Source organism: Danio rerio, chromosome 14 (genome assembly GCF_049306965.1).
Source record: "Danio rerio strain Tuebingen ecotype United States chromosome 14, GRCz12tu, whole genome shotgun sequence".
Lineage (NCBI taxonomy): Eukaryota > Metazoa > Chordata > Actinopteri > Cypriniformes > Danionidae > Danio > Danio rerio.
In genome coordinates, this window is record NC_133189.1 from 35,404,347 (window position 1) to 35,426,058 (window position 21,712).

General features: G+C 36.6%; 2 protein-coding genes across 15 annotated transcripts; one reads left to right on the forward strand and one right to left on the reverse strand.

The window, feature by feature from the left end:
- Nucleotides 1-831: 831 nt before the first annotated feature.
- On the reverse strand, nucleotides 832-20,651 carry si:ch211-126c2.4. Of its 14 annotated transcripts, none has more exons than XM_068213356.1 (9): nucleotides 20,595-20,651; nucleotides 4,232-6,626; nucleotides 4,094-4,136; nucleotides 3,504-3,659; nucleotides 3,219-3,308; nucleotides 1,432-1,491; nucleotides 1,282-1,353; nucleotides 1,123-1,190; nucleotides 832-972 (listed from the first exon to the last, which is right to left on the reverse strand). In XM_068213356.1, the coding sequence occupies exons 1-8, from the start codon at nucleotides 20,612-20,614 to the stop codon at nucleotides 1,123-1,125; spliced, it is 2,904 nt and encodes a 967-aa protein (XP_068069457.1). In that variant the 5' UTR covers nucleotides 20,615-20,651; the 3' UTR covers nucleotides 832-972. The 14 variants fall into 14 exon arrangements, with proteins under 14 accessions (XP_068069457.1, XP_068069456.1, XP_068069459.1 ...); XM_068213355.1 differs by having other exon boundaries at nucleotides 1,426-1,491; XM_068213358.1 differs by lacking the exon at nucleotides 20,595-20,651 and adding an exon at nucleotides 7,247-7,304.
- Nucleotides 10,555-19,878, forward strand: foxo4 (forkhead box O4). The gene is made up of 3 exons (XM_009291168.4): nucleotides 10,555-12,497; nucleotides 13,972-15,444; nucleotides 16,580-19,878. The coding sequence occupies exons 1-2, from the start codon at nucleotides 12,066-12,068 to the stop codon at nucleotides 15,418-15,420; spliced, it is 1,881 nt and encodes a 626-aa protein (XP_009289443.1). The 5' UTR covers nucleotides 10,555-12,065; the 3' UTR covers nucleotides 15,421-15,444; nucleotides 16,580-19,878.
- Nucleotides 20,652-21,712: the final 1,061 nt, after the last annotated feature.

Here is a 21,712-nt window from a genome sequence, read left to right on the forward strand (position 1 = left end):
TATTGGGTAAAAATTCAAAGTCATTCAAAGTGTTGTAGCTATTAAATCATATTGACAGGAGCAGAAATTAACGGATTCAGATTTGAACTGAAGCATAAAAAATATGCAATAGGCTACCATAAAAAGTGCAAATTCGACAGTTTTGTAACCTTAGAAGGCTTCATAGACTACTAAAATTAAATCGTCTATTTTTACACAAACGTGTGTGCATTTAGTAACTTTTCCACATGCAACATTATGAATTGTTAATGACGATATTACAGATTACAAACTACAGTGGCACTGGCAGTATTGTGAAGCCATAGTATCACGATACTACCATAGTACCAGTAAACTGTGCAAGTCTAAGAAAATCTGTGAATTAAACTGCATAGCCCAAAAGAAATAATGCTAATCCAAAGGATAAGTGTTAGCTCAACATAGAACAAATGTGATCAATTTCGTTTTATTTGACATTTTTGCATTTATAATGGAAAAGCTTCATTATGGATGTGACGGATGTGAAATGACCACTTGACAACAGGAAATGTTGATGAGCCAACAATATGACCACATTACGTTTCATTTTCCATCATTTTCTGGTCAAAATATTAATGATGTAAACAACTGCCATTTTTATTTGTATCCTATTTGGTTTTTCATTAATAGTAATAACAATAAAACTGTTTCCATTGACGATTGTCATTGATTTGATGCATGTTAGAATTATTGCAGTATTGCACTTATACACATGGTGACACAATGAACTAAGCATTTTATGATGGGAAATGTAAATCATTTAACCTTTCAAATCTCCCATTCCCTCAAAAACAAATAAACAAAACTAAATTATACTGTAATGTTGCACTGTAATTTATTAGGACAATCCAGTCAATATATCATAAAAAAATTACAATTTATTAGTAAACCGAGTCACATTTTATAAGCATTTAAATATATGCTAGAAAGGTTAAAACTTCTTTTTTTTTACTCCTGTAAATATGAAAAACACACAAAAAAGAAAGAATCAGCCAGAAGTATACAATTCAGCTTATATTACTTTAAACGTAATACATTTTGACATTTATCCCAACAATTAAGATTTGAAGATTTAACAAATGACTCTAAATGTTGAAGACCTACTTAAATTCTCTTCATTTCCTTTATACACAACTCTAGTTTTTCATGCAGTGGTCCCCAGTTTTTACAAGCTATAAAAAAAGACAAAATGACAAAACATTTTCTCACAATGAATATCATCAGTAAAGTCATTGCATAAAAAAAGATCAAATAAATAAATACCTGAACGTAAAACCTTTAGTTCTTGCAGGACGCTCTCAAGTTTTTCTTTGTGTTGCAAACAATTAACACAGCCTAGGATTGAAGATTAAAATGAACATTTAGTACTTTCCTATCCACGTGACCTCTACAATGTTAATTACATACATTCACCTGACTGATGCTCCCCTTCAGCTGGATGCAGACCATCACACTCTACTGAAGCAGCAGGTCCTGTGAATACAAAAACCATAAATACATCAGAATGGAGAATAAATAATATCACAAGGTGTTGATTTTTAAGGTAAACCCACCCCCTCCCCCCTCCTCAATATTGGCACAGTTGAAAGTGGCTCTTAATTGGTTCTTAGGAAAACACAAATTTGACCAAACCAGAGCACAGAGAGAATGGTGGACAAAAGGGGACAAGAACATCAAAGGTTGCGAAACGGACTCTTTTGAGGAACTAATTTAGCAGCTTCATTAACCAACAAAAACATCAGAATGTCGAAACAGTTTGATTCACTAGAAGACCTTTTAATGAGCAAATAAATAAGTTTCAGGCATTAAATAAGTTGTATCTAATCAATTTACTGCAACCCAAATGGTAGTACACATGTAATGTTTGTGGTATAATAATCATACGTTTTTATTTCAAATTTATACAGTCAATTCATGTGGAGGCACAGATGCCAATTTATTTTCTGAATCATATCAATTTGACTTGGATTACAGCTAGTAAGGCAGGGAAACCATCTAGAGATCTCGATTTAATGACTCAATTATTCTCAGTTTCTTGGCAGCTTCAGGAAAGAGATTTTACAATAATGATATATCAGGAGCCGTCCTGTTGGGATGTGTCTGAAGGGCTTAAGGGAAAGGGTGGCATTTTCCCATATTCTAGAGACTATAATGTTCTGAAAATTCACTTTGATACACCCAGTGTTTTGCAAATTATATTTATTATATTTAAACCACCATCAGTTACAATAATCCTAAATTTAAGAAGGGATGATGGCCAATTTACCTAAAAACCACACCAACGGCAACAGACATGTTGTGGACCCAGCATGGTGTTAATCATGTGATCATATTTTGGTTTGGTCAGGTCTTGAGTAGTACATGTCTGAGAAGTGATGTACAGTAATTGGTGAGCATTCGTTGGTGCAGTATTTTATCCAACCTTCAACTATTACTGTACTTATGTGCGTGCCTACCAGCACAAGAGAAAATAAGATTTCCCTATAAGCAATCCTTAATACAAGTGTGTGTGTGTACACACCAGACATACACATACAATATTATTAAACAACATCTAGTTTTGTCTTAGGAGAATTTTGAAATCTTTGATCAACTTCAAAAGTTGACTATGGTATGTGTGTATCTAAACTTGTTGCAGACCATCCAAGAGTACTATAAACAGTAGGGCTTTTCACACTTACAACACTTTCCTTTGAAACTCTTAATAAGCAGTGTCGTTCTGTGCTTCCTTGCCTACATGTTTCGCACTGTCTTTAATTTGAATTTTCACATTCTATAGTCAACTGATATAATTTTTAGACTTTAAAAGGCAAGAAAAAATTTATTCAGTAAAAATGATGCTCTTTCTTGCATGCAAGGTGTTTCAGGGACAGTCCAAATCTTTTGAATATAAAGCACATGATTGGTAATCAGTTTCTAAGCATTTAGGGGTAACATTCAAAATTCAACACCAAATCGTTTTAAAATGCACATTTGGGTCAGCAATAAGGGAATTACTACAGTAAATCAGTGCTAACACTTTTTAGGAGCAGAGTAATGGAACATGAAATATTTCTTACAATGGTTACAATTTGTTTTTAGATTGACAATATCTTAAGTGCAGGGTGAAAAGCCCTACTGTTATTTATCAAGCTTCACTTTTACACATAGCATTACTCTAGTTGGTGTAAAAAATAGTAAGAATAATAATCAAATCGCACCAATTCGTTTTCTCTTTGCCGAAGGCAAACCATCATTGATCGAGTGCTTTTGGCCCACACTGGAAAGCAGTGAATTCCTCGTCCTCATACCTTTCATAGAGGAAACATGGTTTGAATAATAAAAAGCATTACATAATGTCAGAGCCCTTCAATTACACAATCATTTTGTTATTTATTTTTCTAGGTATGAATGTTGCATAAGTGTGAGATAAGCAAACCTGACCATAACAAAATCTGAAGGTGCAGAAAATTGAAAGAAAAAAAGAAAATCACTGTGAACTTTACCTGGTAATGCAGCTGATTTATTACTGGGCTGAGATGGAGCAGAATCCACAGAGGATAGTGCAGTCTGTGGTGTCTTAAGAGCCAGTCTTTTACGGGTTGGTGGCTGTAGCCCAGATGGTTTCATTTGTGGTATACCAGAGTTTGAAGGTTTTGCAACTGCAACCATGTCACATGACATGTTACAAAATGTGCATAATACATACAACTTATTAATATAGAAATATATATATATATATATATATATATATATATATATATATATATATATATATATATATATATATATATATATATATGCATATATATATATATGTGCTTAAATCTGATAGAATGTAAAAACAGTAATACTGTGATTTACAATTGAATTGTTTTAAATTTAAATACATAAACTGCCATTTTAAGTGTCAGGTGTTCCTTCACATCATTCAAATATCCCAATTTTTGGAAACAACTGTAATTTACTGACTTGAATATTTGAATGCATCCAAGTAACTTATTCAATAAGAATCTTTCTGACCAAAACTTTTCCAAAAGCAATATAAAATGCACATGTATAATTTGTGGGACAAAAAAGTGCATAAGCCACTCACCAGCAGTGAAGTTATATCCAGGGACAGATGAAACAACAGAAGTCTGTTTTAAATAATAAAAAAGGAAAATCCAATAATGTAATTAAACCCAACACAGGACCAACATCTTTCATAGAAGTAAAATCTTATGCTTCTTACCTTAACAGTGCTAACTGGTGCTGTGTTTTTGACAGGTGCAATGTTCCTTGTCTTCATCTGTATAGTCCTCCTGTTGCCACGCAGCGGTGTGGATGATGTGTTGGGTGGATGCGGGGCCTGCGGGCCTCTGACAGTCTTTGGTTTGACCGCCACTGATGAGTTAATAGATGACGGCGGTGGAAGAAGGCTGGACTTTGCATAGCTGATCTTAGAGGAAAGCTGAGGTAGCCTTCTTTTCATTGGAGGTTTAGTGGGAGGCTTGTTCTCATTTGCTGACTCTGATGTAGTGTGATTTGCAGGGCAGGTTGCAGAGACCCTCTGACTTGACCGCTCAGCCGTCTGAATGGCATCAGTACCATCATGATTGCTGGTACAGACGAGCTCATCATTCGACTGGACCTCAATGCTGTTGATCACAGACAGCCTCTTTCTCATAGGGGTGGGCTTTGTATCTCTGAGTATTTCAAATCTGGACTCTTTGCCAAAAACTATAGGTGTGGATGTAAACATGAAGTTTGTTTTCATGTTTAGCGTTTCATCCAAACTAAAAATACTGTTTCTGCTGATGTCGCCAGAAGGTTGAAAAGCAGCACTACCTGTTTGCTCCTCTTCAACAGTTATGTCAACTTTAGAATAAGCTTCCTCTGAGTTTTTTCTCTTATCATCCTCAGAGTTCAGACTACCATCTTGTTTTTTGTTTGGCTGAATATCTTGAATATCTATAGTTCCATCAAGCTTTTCATTTGGTTGTTCTGTAGTAGTGCTTAAGGGTGCACTGTTAAAAGAGGACGAAATGATTTTAGCATGCGTGATTTCTATATTAGGAATATCCACATTGGTTTCGGGTCCCTCTTTAAGGTCATGTGACTGGACTAGATCAACAGTGGCACTTCCTGACTCAGTCTTTACATTAGGGACATCAAGATCCACCGTTGAATTAGCGTCACAGCTCTCCTTTGGCTCTTGAGATTCCACAGTGCTCCTCTTGGTGTTGTGTAGATCAACATTCTCTTTAGTACCAGAATCATGAGTCAAATCAACAGTGTTGTTCTTCTCCTTTACATTTTGTAGACCATTAATCCTACTAATACCATTGTCAGATGGTTCTTTGTATTCTGGAGTCACATTAAAAGTGTTGTCCTTGATTTGTACATCTACAGTCATATTTGCACCAAGGTTACAATGATCTTTCGAGTCTTGAGTCAAGTCAAATGTGCTGTTCTTCTCCTTGATGTTTTGGAGATCTACAGTGGTATTTGTAGCTAAATCACATCGTTCTTTTGAGTCTTGAGTGAAATTAAAGGTGCCGTTCTTCTCCTTGATGTTTTGTAGATCTACGGTTGTATTTGTACGAGAGTCAGACTGCTCTTTTGAGTCTTCAGTAAAATTGAAGGTGCCGTTCTTCTCCTTGATGCTTTGCTGATCAACAGTCCTATTTGTACCAGTATTAGATTGTTCTTTCAATTCTTGGGTCAAATTAAAAGTGTCATTCTTGTCTTTGATGTTTCGGAGATCTACTGTTGTATTTGTATGGGCATCAGATCGTTCATTTGAGTCTTCAGTGAAATTAAAGGTGCCGTTCTTGTCCTTGATGTTTTGGAGATCAACCGTGACAGCAGCACTACCCTCAGATTGCACTTTCGAGTCTTTGGGGAAATCGAAGGTGCTGTTCTTCTCCTTGATGTTTTGCAGCTCTACAGTCTTAATTTCACCAGTATCAGGTTGTTCTTTCGAGTCTTGTGTCATATTAAAAGTGCTGTTTTTCTCCTTGATATTTGGTAGATCAGCAGTCGCAGTAGTGCCACTGTCAGATGGGTCTTTCACGTTGTGGGTTAAATCAAATGTGCCGTTCTTCTCCTTGATGTTTTGTAGATCAACTGTCACATTAACACCATTGTCAGATGGCTCTTTCAAGTCTTGGGTCACATCAAACGTGCTGTTCTTCAAGTCCTCACTCATGAGACCAGATGTATCTGCAGATGCAAGGGCCTGAAGTGAAGGCACAGCATCCACATCTACTTTGCAATCTGTTACACTGGTAATGTCTTTCTCAGTCTGTACTGATCTATTTGATGCATTTCCACTTGTAAAATGACTCTGCACTGCTAAAGAGCAATTCAGTCCAGAGTCATTAGTGACATTTTCCTGCTTGTTTTTTCTTTGATTTTCAGATGGTGTACAAGACGGGGTGCTTAACGCGGTTTCATTTGAAATAAAAGACGGGCTGACAGTTTCATCAAGAAATCCGGACACTTGGGGAAAAGGTTCATCTGCAATTGAATAGAAACTAGAAGACAGTTCTGGCAGTTTGAACTGGTACGAAGAAACAGGTTTCTGAAGAGACAATCCAAGCTTCTGCCTAAAAAAGCTCTCCATTTCAATAGCAGGCGGGTCCCTGAAAGTAATAACAAAAAAATATGTTGTGACTTCCTGAATCTTTCCTTGAATCTCCTCCATGATTATGAGGAAGAAGATTATCTAACAGAAGATGGCATGATTTTACAAAACGAAGAATCTGTTTGAAAGCAAATTCTTTAGATACTTTTCTATTTTTAAACACACAACTAATAATTAAGCAGAGATGTTATCTAGATATGTTATATAAACTCGTCTGACAATAGCTCAGGGTGTATAACATTACACAACAAACTAAACATACTAGAATAAACAAGTTTTGTAAGTGAATGAGCACTATAACGTTGCTATGTCAGGCAGATCACCCTATTATGTCTTCTCTTTTTCATTCTTTTATAACCTGTTTTACACATTTTATTCTATTTTTACTAATTACTTGTCTCTTTTATTCTTGTTTATGTTAAGCCACGGTGTATGAAAGGTGCTATATAAATAAACTTGCCTTGCCTAACTGACAACTGCAGCGGATGTTTTGTTATGATAAGAGCTCGAAAAAAACGATACATGAACGGCGACACGCGAAAATGAACCCAAAAACTCTATAATTTGTAAACAAGTAAAAAATATGCTAATCTTTAGAGAGTATTGTCACTTTCTTACCAGCTCTTGAGTACTTGGTTTTTGCGTGTTAGTTTTAAACGGGGACAACAGAGTCATTGGACGGGACGCTCAGCTCTTGGCCTATCAGCGAGAGTTCGTCTTCTTCTTCGCCGTTATCGGCAGTTGTCATCCAAATCGTCGCGTTACTGCCATCTGCTGTCTAACACTTGTTGATTGAATTCGTCCTTCCAGTCCTCTTTATGAAACTAAACAGATATTTCTTTGGTTAACTTACGATATTTTACTAGACATATTTTATATTATATCGTGCTATACCTTCTTTTGTCTATCTGGAGTTGATTTCCTGCATGACTGTCTACTTTTATCAGAAAGATTGTCTTCTATGGTAAATATTGGAGATTTCACAGCGCCCCCCAGTGCTGGCAGTTTGTATAACAAAAAACCTCTGTGACGTAATCTCAGTTCATGATATCATAAGGTGGTTTCTGTAATTGTTTTTGAACAATAAACTAATTAGGAAATAAAGATATGCAAGGATGAAATATTCATCATAAAACTAGCAATGTGAGCTAACAAAATCATACACTGTAAAAAAAATCAGTTTGCTTTAAATTTTAAGTCCATTGAACTTATATGTATGTATGTATGTGTGTGTGTGTGTGTGTGTGTGTGTGTATATATATATATATATATATATATATATATATATATATATATATATATATATATATATATATATATATATATATATTAAAACTGACTTAAAACAGCTTGCACAACTTATAAAATTAGATAAAGTTAGAACACGGCTAATTTAATGTAATGGCTTACAATGACCTAAAAACATATGCTATCAGGACTAATTGATCATATCATTTTTTTACAGAGTAATCATACACTACTGTTTTGATTTCATTTAATATCTTAATGAATAGCAGTCAAAACTGTGCTCTAGGCTAGAGGTTTTAATCTTTTACTAGAGAATTTTAGAGAATTTTTAATCTTTTACAGACCCCCAAATACGATTATCTAATACATTTTTTAAACCTGTGAAAATCTATTAACTATTTTTATAAATGGGTGTAAAATATTATTTAGATTACATTTTAGTAATGTATTTATTTCTATGATTTATTTATAAAAATATTTCTCATAGTTTAATTTGTATTTATGCAATTTAATCATATAATTTATTTTATTTTATATTATTTATAACTATTATTAAACTATATTAAATTATTTTAATTCTATTCGTAATAAACAAATACATACGGACATGTTTTTATTATCATAATTTATTAACACATCTTATGGGTTAATAATTCATTAATTAAATTTTCTTCTGCTTATTCCCTTCTTTTTTCAGGGGTCACCACTGTGGAATGAATCGCCAACTATTCCGCCATATACGGTTCACGCCAGAATTATTAGCCCCCCTATGAATTTTTTACTTTTTCAAAAATTTCCCAAGTGACTTTTAACAGAGCAAGGACATTTTCATAGTATGTCTGATAATATTTTTTTTCTTCTGGAGAAAGTCGTGTTTATTTTATTTTGGCTAGCATAAAAGCAGTTTTGATTTTTTTAAATGACATTTTAAGGTCAAAATTATTAGCCCCTTTAAGATATCGATTTTTTTTGATAGTCTACAAAACAAACCATCATTGTACAATAACTTGCCTAATTACCCTAACATGCCTAATAACCTAAATAACCTTGTTAGGACTTTGAATGTTACTTTAAACTGTAGAAATGTCTTAAAAGCAAAGCAATCATTATGGCAAAGATGAAAATAAATCAGTTATTAGAAATGAGTTATTAAAACTATTATGTTTAGAAATGTGTTGAAAAAAACTTCTCTCTGTTAAACAGAAATTAGGGAAAAAAATATACAGGGGGCTAATCATACAGGGGGGCTAATAATTCTGACCTTAACTGTATTAAATGCAGTTGACGGCATGACGGCATATACACTCTCTCATTCACACACACTATAGCCAATTATTTTTTTAACAAATTCACTGATACCCTATGTCTTTGAACAGTGGGGGAAAACCAGAGGACCCGGAGGAAACCCACACCAACACAGAAATGCTCGACTCGAACCAGCAACCTTCTTGCTGTGAGGCAAAAGTGCTAACCACTGAGCCACCGTGCTGCAACCCTAAATTCTCTCATCATTATCTTATTTACATTTTTATATTTTTCCCTAAACATTTCCACAGACCCCTTTGTACTAAATTGTGCCACATTTAAAAAGTTTAAAAACCTTTAGCCACGCAAATTGTATGAACTGCATTGTTTGCATACAAAAGTACAGTTCAATAGCCCTAAATACTTGTTACAGTTCATTAATTTAAAATGTAACCTTTTTAAGTGAATTAAATCACATTGGCTTCTGATTGTTTGTAACATAAGGTAATGAGGACAGAAACCATATTATTTTTAAGTGAAGTGATATCTTGGTCAGTCTTTAGCACTGATTTAAAGTACAAATCAATTATCAGACATTTTATTATTTTATCAAGTTTTTTACATGCTCCGTTAAATACTGGAATACACATACAGTCAAGTAATTACTTAACTTTTTATCTTGGCTTTCACTATTATAGCCTACTGTACTGAAGCCTGGAGAGGAGTTGCATCATACACTGTATCCTCTACCGCCCACCGCAATTCTGGGAAAAGGGTAATGGCCTCGGGAAGGTCCTTTGGGTATTGTAGTTCTTGTCAGTATTTGAGACACTGACACATTCACATAAAATATATATACACAAGCTGTCCAGCTGACCTTGAAAGAACAACAAGCTGACATTACAGTCCATTAAAAATGTCAATTCAGTGGAGAACATTGTTGGACGGGGTCTTCAAAATGTAAATTTATTAAATAGGCTATTGACAACTAGCCTATATCTAAACCCTAAACGCACGCTTTCAAATAATGACGCGTCATGATAAAAAATATATAATATTAAACATTATACAACGTATGAATAGCTTTTATCCACTTGTTAGTAATTAAAAACGAGATTGTGGTTTTAACGGGAACCATGGGGATAGCGTGAGGTCGGGGGTCTCGCGCACCGCGCTCTGCTGGAGATCCTTCGGGGATTATTGTTCACCCTTTCCATAACAACCTAGAGATCCTAAAATGACAAAACCGTTTAGCCCCGGCTAGGATTCACAAACGTAGACACGCACACACACATCTTTAGAAACTATTACATAACCGACTGTGAGCTCAGTCTTTTTTCGGGTTCCCTCTGGTTGTGTTTACGGTGTAGAACTTCATCACATGACTGACTGCAATTCCCATCAACCCCTTCGACGCATGCGCACGACGCGTTGTCTGGCAGTGGTAAACAGACGTCAGAAGGGAGTCTTCGCCTCGAGTCAAAACAAAACAAAACAAAACAAGATAGATCTACGAGGAATAGCTGTTGTCCATTTCCATTAACAGCAGGAGGGAATTTATTTCGCATTAAGTTCAACCGATGACCGAATTGTTTGGGAGAAGAAGCTTTCTTCGACTTTTACCGGAGGGAATTTAACTCATAAAAACTGGAGTTGGCTAACTAGGTGGCCATCTACTTACTCTCCCAGTAGTAAAACTACGCTTTCAAGTTTTGTCCTGAAGGCCGAGGCGCCGGCGATTGAATTCGAGACGCTGACGGACTACAACTTTTTGTTTATTTTCGAGGAAAGCATCGACTGTGAGGAGATTTTGGAAGGCTTCGACGGGGCGGACGCGTTGGGCTCAGATGTGCCCGCTCGAGCATCGTGTGTAGCTGCGTCTCGAGGAACATGGCAGATGGTGACACGCGCCAGCACACAGCGTGGAGGACCGAGCAAACTTGAACCACAGCGACAAAAATATAGTTTATTCTATGGTAAAACCCATAAAACAAGCCGTAATGCCTGTCAGAAATTATTTAGGGGTTTTATTAATAGTCACATTTTGAGTTCAGTAATATAGCGTTTCTGTCGTACAGTTTTTAGGGGGTTTGAATTGGGTTTGTTTTTTGACATAAAAACCCACAACGAATCGCAATTAATAAAATAACATGGCTTTGTTGACTTTTATAAGGCAGCTCTAACAAGCAATCCCCATTCACTTGAATGTTTACAGTATTCTCACATTGAAATACACTCGGTTTACAAGAGGAGTTGGTGTACGACGTGTACTATTAGGGTGGTTCGTTGTTTTTGTTAATGATAGATTTTCCCTATATACTAATTTTGTTTTCTAGTTGTAAAATCTAATTGCGACACCAAATCAATCATTCGCTGCTATTATAGGAACCAGTGGGGAAGTGGTTATTTTAGCAATTAAGGCGCGTGTTATGATTGGTTTTCCCTTATTCGACTGTCTCATAGTGTGTAATTGTCTCCCCGTCACTCCAGCGCGTGGATTATTGCAGTAGTGGCTCTTGACAGTCCAGCTGTTTTGATGTGTAGTGAATTTCCTTTGTTCTCAATAGATAAACAAAGAGACCCCCATTCTATCCTCGTTTGCTCTATGTAAATCAGAAGGTTTATAGTAGTTACTATTAAGGAGATTATTTGGCTCCTTTAATCTCCAATCTGAGGATTAACTGACGCTATATTGGTGTGCTCAGATTATTACGAATGTGCTTCGTTACCCTCTTGACAAACACGGTTAAATTTAGTCTGGATAATTTACACTGGTCTAATAGATCAAGCAGAGCATAGGAAATTATCTCATTCCTAAACAGGATTATTTAACGTGTTTGTTAAATTGTCTCCCAGTCTGTTGGCGTTGATATTTTAATATCGCCTCAAAACTGATTCACTTAAATCCAGCTTTCCACTGAAATTATCTGGATTGCATCGCACAATGGAGGAAGAAAACGTACCCCCGATTGACCCAGATTTTGAGCCGCAGACCAGACCGAGGTCATGTACATGGCCGCTGCCCAGACCCGACATCTCAGCTGTCAAAGCTGGGGGGACAGACGGCTCCGAGTCTGCTGCTGGGACCCCGCCCGCCGAGGAAGATAAACACGACCCTCAGCCAATCATCTGCGATCCTGAGAAAATCGCGGTCTCGGAGGGCGGGCTCGTCGCTGGAGTGGGCGGAGCTACGCCTCGGAAAGGCTCTTCCCGGCGTAATGCCTGGGGTAATCAGTCCTACGCAGATCTGATCAGCCAGGCTATTGAAAACTCGCCAGAAAAGCGACTTACTCTGGCACAGATCTACGATTGGATGGTAAAAACGGTGCCGTATTTTAAGGACAAAGGAGATAGTAACAGTTCTGCAGGGTGGAAGGTAAGTCTGAGAAAGCACTGGCTGATAGCCTTTCTAAAGATGATAATAATCAGGATTTGAAATTAACTTTTGACTCTCCAGCTATTTTGGTTAATCAAAGTTAGAGCTACTGGCTAAACAGGACTTAAAGGAGTCAAAACAGAAGTATAAGCAAAAATAAAACAAACGAACAGTTTGAATGAATTATGTATGAATATTATGTATTTTTATTTAATAATATTGTTCACACAGGCCCGTAGCCAGCCTGGTGATAGGGGTGGTTCTTTTTTTTCTCAAAAGTGGAACTTTTTGCAGTTTTTTTGCCTCATTTTCTGTTTAATTATGAGGTTTAAATACTGCATTTTAGTGACATTTTAAACACTTTTTTGCTTGATTAGCCTGCCAGAAGGTCTTCATAACCACACTTTTTGATGTACCAAAAACATTTCCTAAAGATTTACAATAAAATATAAGAAAAAAGACATATTTAAAAAAACAAACAAATTTATCACATTATATATCATTAGAAAAAAATAGGATGCTTTTAAAGTTATAATTTAAAAACTCATGCCTATTGTCATTTATTAGGCAAATAACTAACTGGCCAGCACATTCAACATTCACATTCACTTTCCTCAGTAAGGATTTGGCCATTTGAATAAAAAAAATAATCAACCATAATAATGACAATAATTTATTTATTAATTTTTTATTTATTTATCAGGGGTGGCCACCACGGAATGAACCACCAACTATTCCGGCATATGTTTTACACAGCGGATGCCCTTCCAGCTATATTTGTCTTGTAAAAAAAGTACATTTGAAAAATCAGGGATAACAACAATAGCCAAATTAGTATTTAAATGACTTGCAATATGGGCTGCTTTTGGTACTTCACCACTTTTATTGATCAGTTTTTGTTTCAGGAATAAGGTCTATGGTTTAGAATAAAAGTCGCTTATTTTCTCTATTTTAAACAATACAGTAGAGAAAGATGACTTTACTCTGCCTTAAAGCCTTTTTCAATGTTTTTTTCCTCAAAATTTATGATGGCATAGCAAACAAAATAGGATAAATAAGCTCATGTATGGGACAAATTCTGAACCCTTGTGAGTGAGAGGTGGGTCTTTCGAACCACCCAATCCTCCCCTGGCTACGGGCCTGACCAACATTATATAACAGAGAATTCATGCAACTTTTTGTTGCCTTTTTTTAATAATCCCTTGTCAATAATGAAAATCATGCCACAAAATATAACTGCAACAAAATTTTGTAAATTTTGTCCTTTGCATCAGTGTACTGATAGCAACGTTTCAAGCTGAAAATAACAGATTTCTAGGCAACACTGCAATAAAGATGACTGAGGTTGTTTTGGGATTTGTTTAGTTTAATTTTAAACAATAATATTATTGACAGCCTTTTGTACCTTTTTATGAATGATTTCTGTTTTACATTGTCCAATTTTTAGTTATGTATTTTTTGTCATCCTATTTAGAACTCTATTCGTCATAATTTATCGCTCCACAACAAGTTTCTGCGAGTGCACAATGAATCCACAGGAAAGAGCTCTTGGTGGATGCTTAACCCTGAGGGGGGCAAGACTGGCAAAGCCCATCGGCGTCGTGCCACTTCTATGGACAACAGCGGCAAACTGCTCAAAAGTCGTATACGGGCAAAGCAGACTAAAAAGCAGGCTGGAGCAGCTGGGATTGGAGGCACAGGAGGTGGCCTGCAGGGTGAGGGGACCTCTGGCACAGGGAATGCAGACAGTCCTGGGCCTCCAGGTCAGTTTGGAAAATGGGGAGTGAACAGCAGCAGCCCTTCCTCCCGTGGCAGCCTGGATGACCCAGACATTTGGACAAGCATCAGGCCACGGACAAGCTCCAATGCCAGTACACTGAGCGGTAGGCTTTCTCCAATTGCTACAGGACAGGAGGATGAAGATGATCTACCTGAGGATGGACTTCTTGGTGGCTATTCATCAGGGAATCTTCCTTCAACACTACCTGAAACCCTCATGGAAGAACTGGATTTGATTGATGGGCTCACTTTAATGACTGCTCCACAAGGGGGTGCAAGCCCAAGCATGGCTCCTCCTGCCCCACCGCAGCCTTTGCCCTCAGCATCCACTCTGCTGCCTCGAGGATCCAGCTTTCCCTCATTTAGGCAGCTCCAGCCAACGAAGGCCTCTCAAGGATCCACTCCACCTGGGCCACAGAGCTCAGTTCAGCCTAATGCAGGATCCAGCACATCAAGCCCATCAAACTTCGGAAACTCCCTTTTTAGCCCTCTGCCTGGTCCAGGTCACAGTGGTTTCAGCACTCATGTGCCCTCCAGCCTCGAAGCTCTCCTGACCTCTGATTCGCCCCCACCCAGTGATGTCATGATGACCCAGATGGACCCTCTGATGCCGAGTCAAGGAGGTGGGGGCCTTTTGGGGCTCGGGGGATCTATGTCTAGCAGCCAAGTTAAAGCAGGGCAGATGATGTTGAGCAAAGGCATTGACACAAGCACGGTGGGACAGATGAGCCTCCAGCGTCCACCCCAACTCCAGCACTCACAGATGGGCTTTGGAATGATGCACATGGCCATGAGCCAGGAACCACCTCAGCTCTCAACTGTAAAGACCCAGCATCAGGTGCCAGGTTCTGGGCTTCTGCACCATGGAGTGATTCCCTCACCTGCTGGAAATGGGGGCTTGCAAGGATTGGGCCAATTTTCAACAATGCCGTGCTTCATACCCTCACAGGACCGTCTGCCTACAGACTTAGATATTGACATGTTCACCGAAAACCTGGACTGTGATGTGGAATATATCATCAACAGTGATCTCATGGATGGAGACTTGGTTGACTTCAACTTTGACCCCATCATACAGGGTGGACAGGGTTATACTGGGCCAGCGACCACACAGAGCTCCTCCCACAACTGGGTGCCCAGCTAACTCCACTGTTGAAGATGAGTACAGGTAGTGTATTGGAAGTTTGGTTCGTTTTAGAGGGCATACAGTAGGGTCCAATTAGTTTTTTTTGTAAATTTACTTACATGTTTGAAACATTCTTCAACATAAATTTTGTGCTTTTCATCAGAGAGTACACTTACATGTTGGAAACAGCTTGAGGGTAACTGATGCTTAGAATTTTCATTTTAGCATAAACTATCACTTTACTAGGCATAAAATGGAAAATGAAGTCATCAGTGGCATTTTGGGGGATCGAACATCTGTGAAATTAAGTAGTTTTTGTCAGCATATCAACTGCAGAAATACTATTTTGTGAAAAATGAGACATTATGTGCATTGTGTGTTCTTGACAACCAAAACATCAACGGTAGATCATAGACCTGTTTGTACTGCTCAAATTATATAATGGCATTGCCAACTAATGGTTTGATATGAATTCTACAGCATTTCTAAGTATTTGTGGATCCACGCAAAAGGGATTCTTTTGACAAGTTTGTCATATGTATGAGAAAATCTTTTAAAACTCAAATGAAAATCTTTCAGTTTTAAGTACATTTTTCAGGGTTTCTTCAGGTTTCACCAAGTTAAATTTAAGATTTTTAAAGACATTTTTAAGACAATTATTAATTAAATTTTTGATGTCTACAGGGCTAAATTCTAAGAATAATATTTTTTTTAACATCCCAGTTGGAAAAGATTTTCACTTGACCTATCAAAAAATTATTAATATAACCTTACTGATTATAACTTAATAATGCAATAATAATAATTTAATAACAAAACATATAGGTCAGGTCAGTATCCTCAGTAGTAAGTATAAGAACTTTTAAGCAAATGTTACTGTAAGGAAAGTAGTTAAATAAAAAGTTAAGTTTAATTGAGATTGGGGTTGTTGCTGATTGTATGGGTGTTAATGGCCAGATTGGGTAGGAAAATTAAAACCTGTTAAAACAGATTTATGACCTACAACACAATATTTCAGTAGATTTAAGACTTTTTAAGATCTAAAACTTTGCTTTTAAGATTAAAGAGTTTTTAGACCCCGCTGACACCCAGTTCTCGTCAGGTTCACATGCTCATTGTTTCATTTACTGCTTTACATCATGTTAATTGCTTTTCTTTTTTATTCATTTGTTTACAGGATTGTCCCCCATCCTTAACACTTCAAAACCGATGTGGCAAAATGTCTGAACATATTCTCATTTTCTTGCCTCTGCATTTGCCATTGTACCTCAAACACAGAAATGGCTTCAGCTAAGAACACACTTGGCCAAGAAGCTTCAAGTCAGAATTTTTAATTAGACAATGAAATCCGACCTCATACATGTCAAGTGCCAATGTCAACTTAAGAGTGTGCTATTGGACACAGAAAACATGGTCTTGAAACATTTTTATTTCTTATCTTGTCTTGTATATGCAGCATATTTTGTTTGAAAATTTGTTTTCGGCCAATCTTGGACTGAAGAAGCACAACTAATAAACAGCTAATCATGTTTATTACATAGATGACTATGACGTGTAGTATAAGATGGAGACTGTGGTACTCCTTGATCTCCTTCACCCTCAAATGGAACTCTTTTTAGCCAGGAGGATCAAACTTTGCAGCTTTTTTTTAAACATGACTTGTTGTTTATTAAACAGCAAGTTAAGAACCGAGCAGCCACGATTCTGCACAGATGATGTTCCTTCCAGAGCTGATCCGATGTTGCTCTCAGCCCCCATCCGAGGACGAATACAACATGGTACCACAGGAATGTTAAGTTGAGAACAATGTTGAGTGGCGATGGTATCACCAGCTCCACTGCACAGCATGGCTTGTGCTGTCTTAGTGGTATGAAGCACATGCATATTGCGAATGCATCAAAGCAGCAAAGCATTGTTGAAAGTTTCAAAGTGGTTTGGCGGCGCTGTTGTTGATCAATGTGCAATTAATTTGGCTTTTATGACCTCTGCTCTCAAGAAGGTGTTTTTCCTGTGACGTGCTGAAGAGGCTGATAGCTGAATGATGATTTAACTGTCTGCTCTTAAGTGTTTGTTAGTGATAACAACAGTATGAAGAAATGTGATTTTTCCACAGGGCATTTTGATGCATTTATATTCCTGCCAACAGGTTAAATGGTATAGTGTTATTGTTGGAAACGTGTGCCCTTTTGCAAAATGCAATACCTGAAGTTTTTTTTCTTTTGTGTGTGTGTGTGTGTGTGTGTGTGCGCAGGAGGGTGTGTACGTGTGTACATTTGTGTGCGTGCAAATATGTTTAATGCTCCCGAAACTTGATTCCAACACACTGACAACAGAATTCAAGGTTATGCTGAATCATTTCATTTAAGTGCAGGTGAAAGTTTGTTATATGCGAGTTTGAAGCGATTCTTGAAGAAACGTGGATACATTGAGATGTTATTGTTCCTCTGGCATGTTTGACTGTGTCTACAGAGGCACGAAAGGAAAAACTATTTTCTCACTGAACAGTTTTTCATAACCAGCACTACTCGTATTTTGTAAAAGATCAAAAACAGTTGAATATATATAGTATATCTCAAGTATAAATCTAATTTAGATCAGATCGTTGTCCTTAACAGAGACTAATAAGAGGAAAAACATGCTGTTAATTCGCTTTTTTTAATCCAAGCAGATGCTATTTCAGATCATTTTTAACGGTCATTTTCTATGTAATCTTTTATTTTTGTAAAAGATGAGATGCATATAGATTTTATACAATAACCAAAGGAACACTAAGAACTGCATGTTGGGTGGATGGACACATTGCAGGAGTGGATAAGCTTTATGAAGAAAAGAATCAATGAACTCTTAATTTGACTGATTTATTGCATGGTACATTTATCCGAATAGTCTTTAAAAGTTGAAATTTACTATAATTGTGTGAAAAAGAAAAAAATATATAAGAATAAGTTGTTTTTAATAGTTGCGACATGAGCTTTTCTCTATGTCTAGGCAATGATTTCATCTCAGAACAAAGGACTGGTCCAATTGAAAGCGATTAATGCAATGTTTCACTCAGGGTTATGGAAAATAATAATTAAAACAACTTCTGTAAGGAAGTAATGAGATAATCATGTTATGACTTCAGTGCTCATGGCCTTTTCTAAATTATAGAAGTCATTATGCAAGCCAATGTCACATATATAGTTAAACCTTGAAGACATATATCTAATGCTGCAGTTTATTATGAGAGATTTATCTAATGTATGCATTTGTAGAATTCCTACAAAATCTTGTAAACTGCCAATGAACACTATAGCATGTCGCTCCAGAGCAAACCATACAGTTTTTAAAGCCCTTTTTATTCAACTTGTACCGATTTTGTAACAGAAGGGTTGACTTATTTAATTGTTGGTTCATTTAAAACCAGCATTTTGAAGATTTTTATTTGATGTATGAATTGGCTTCAATTGGAGAGCTTGTCATCAGCAACCATCACGTCGTTTTAATGGTATGAGTGCGTTAGATTAACTATTAAAGCGCTCTTTCCTTACAGAGGAATAATTTTGTATCCTATTCATCGGTGCTAGATATTATACATGAGAATTAATGAGGGCCATATTTGATTGGTGCATATGTAGATATCCGGGCCTGTGATAATTTTATGCAAGACATATTAAGTTAATTTCTTAATGTAGAACATAGTATGAGAAATTGATCTGTGTTTTATTTCCCCGAATCTCAGTTTTTGTATATTATAAAAGAAGCTGTGAATGGGGAGGGAGGGGGTTTGGCCATCTCACCACATATTGTATAACAGTGCACCTCAAGAATGGTGTCAGTGTGGTGTGTAGATTAATACAGCGATTGATGATTGATTTCAATCAACTGTTTACATCGATGTGCTTGTCTTTTGGGGCATCTTTTTTCATGTTACGTTTGTACATGTAAAACATCTCCCTGAAGTCAGAGGTGATCGTCATGCCTGCATGGTACATCTTCTGGAAAGCTTCAAAGCTGACAGTCACCTTTGACTTTTTCTAATGTCATTTGAATTTTTATAGTTAACACTGTGGCTTCGTACAAATGATGAATAATGTATTTGCCCCATCAGACAGACATCACAGGGCTGCTGCATGAAATGCAGGAATTCCACACCTTCCCTCTTTCCAAATCACTCTCACCTTCCTTGTTTGATATTATCCTTCTATCCTTCTTTAGTACTCATTTTTTTAGTTCCTATAATTTTTTCAACAGAGTTTGCTAAGTATCCCAGTTGATAACACAGGACATTAGTTTATGGTCTGGGTTGGGTTTTTTCTCTTTTGTTTTGGGTTATGCCGGGATGTAAGACTGACGAGTTGTGCATAGCCAATACTGTATATGTACTTGATTGCTTTTGTTTTTTGATCAAAACTTTGTCTGCCCCCATATTTTGTTAGTCAGAGGTCATTGAAAGCAGTTCAGCATAATAGAAATAAACCTAATCTGTTTAACGCAGACTGTTTTGTTACATTCATTTTGTCATGGCCCATTTTAAAGAATGTTTTAGGTTCAGCGTAATGAGACATCTATTTTGGTATAATGTGGATTAATTCATTCTCTTTTCTAGCCACACCTGCGCTCCAGGGAGACCCAAAACTTTGGAATAATATTTCCAAGTAGGCATACAGGCTATGGGAAAAGCAAAGGCCACATCACAGCTTTTATCAGTTGAAGAAAATTAAGTGCAGTTCTGGAAGTATCTTATAATAAGTCTTGATTAGTCTTCATAAGGAAACTTTTTTTTAACAATATGTGATAAACATTTGTAGAGAGACCTAATCCCCAAGGTTGTAAAATGATTGAACATTTTTCTGAAACCATCTGTTCACATAAATTCAAAATTTCTTTAAACAATACTGTTAAAATATAACCAAACTCATGCTGCATTACTGCATAAATGTTAAGAACAACAGTGAAATACTTTTTTGGTGCAACTCTAGTTAAGAAGTGATCATTTTCAAATATTATTTCCAAACATGGGCACGTGGCTAACAGCTAACGTCGAAAGCACACAACGTTCGGCGTCTTCACACGTTCACTCAGTAATTATATAAATCGTCGTCAGTTTTAAGTTTGAGGGGGAAACGTATCATATTTGGCATCACTGTCAATCATTTAAACATCTCAATTAAGAGACTGTTGCCATTTAATTGTTAGATGTGTTTCTTTACCTTAATCTTATCTCCAACATTTCTCTCACGCCTCACTTGGATTCGCGCTCTGCTACTGAACCGTGAATCCCGCCTAGAGTAATTTGATTGGCCATCTCAGATTGTCATTAGCTTGATCAGGTGTTTGGCGCTAAACTCTAGTCGACCTGCAGGGGGCGTGTTTAAAGAATAGAAACCTGAAATCAACTCCATGCTAAACACTAAAGTTTAAAATAGGCAAACTGTTATAAGACTTTCCGTTAGCGGTTTTGTACAAGGCACATATTTCTGGGTTTAAAACACCTCAAAGTTGTTTTTCTAAACAAAGAATGTTTACACGTTCTGTCTGAATTGCTAGTTTGATTTTCTGCAGGTTATAAAATGTACATTTCGTCCATCTACAACTCAAGGCCTTAAAAAGTGCAAGGTCTTAAATCTGAGATGACAATTTCATGTCATTAAATGAAGCAGCAACATAATAATAATAATAATAGCCTACTGCCAAAATCATATAGCTCAGTTTTACTGTTCTCACTGTTTACTCAAGTATTCAAGATGGATGGCTCAGCATAATTGAGTACACCTCATTTTGAAGATTAATATTTTAATTCATTCCTCAGTGAATATAGGAGATGTATTCTGATGCATTTAAACAAAATTAAATAAATGATTTTACCTCTTTTTTTAAGAGTATTCAATATTTTTCTACAACATATAAATGTGGGTGTAGTAGTTTTTGGACTGTTGTCGTAAGTTATTTTGCTAGATTAGCTCCAGATTTGGCTTCACTGACTAAACTAATGTATATGCACAAGTATAATATCGTATAGCCTCCTATTAAAAATATTAATTCAAAAGATAGAGATTTGTTAGGGGTGTACTAATATATGCTGAGCACTGTATTTACCTGAGATGAACATGTAACAAGTCTTCCTCTCAGAGAACCCAAACAGTTTATGCTAATACAAGAACAAATAGGTTTATCAAGAGTATAGATAATTGTGGCATAAAATTACTTTCCCTGAATTTTTTTCCCAAATCCACTGGCAGATTCTTGTTATTACTTTAATTATAAACACATCATTTTTCATCCATTTTACAGAAAAACATGTCTTATTGACTAAGCCATGAAAGTCATT

Bases quoted from the DNA above. Each gene is read 5' to 3' on its own strand.
- foxo4 (XM_009291168.4), top strand. From the start codon at position 12,066: ATGGAGGAAGAAAACGTACCCCCGATTGACCCAGATTTTGAGCCGCAG. The intron at 12,498-13,971 runs GTAAGTCTGAGA...CATCCTATTTAG, and splicing joins ACAGTTCTGCAGGGTGGAAG to AACTCTATTCGTCATAATTT.
- si:ch211-126c2.4 (XM_068213355.1), bottom strand. From the start codon at position 20,614: ATGTTGGAGATAAGATTAAG. The intron at 4,137-4,231 runs GTAAGAAGCATA...TATTTAAAACAG, and splicing joins CACCAGTTAGCACTGTTAAG to ACTTCTGTTGTTTCATCTGT. The intron at 1,354-1,425 runs GTATGTAATTAA...CTTCAATCCTAG, and splicing joins GGAGCATCAGTCAGGTGAAT to GCTGTGTTAATTGTTTGCAA.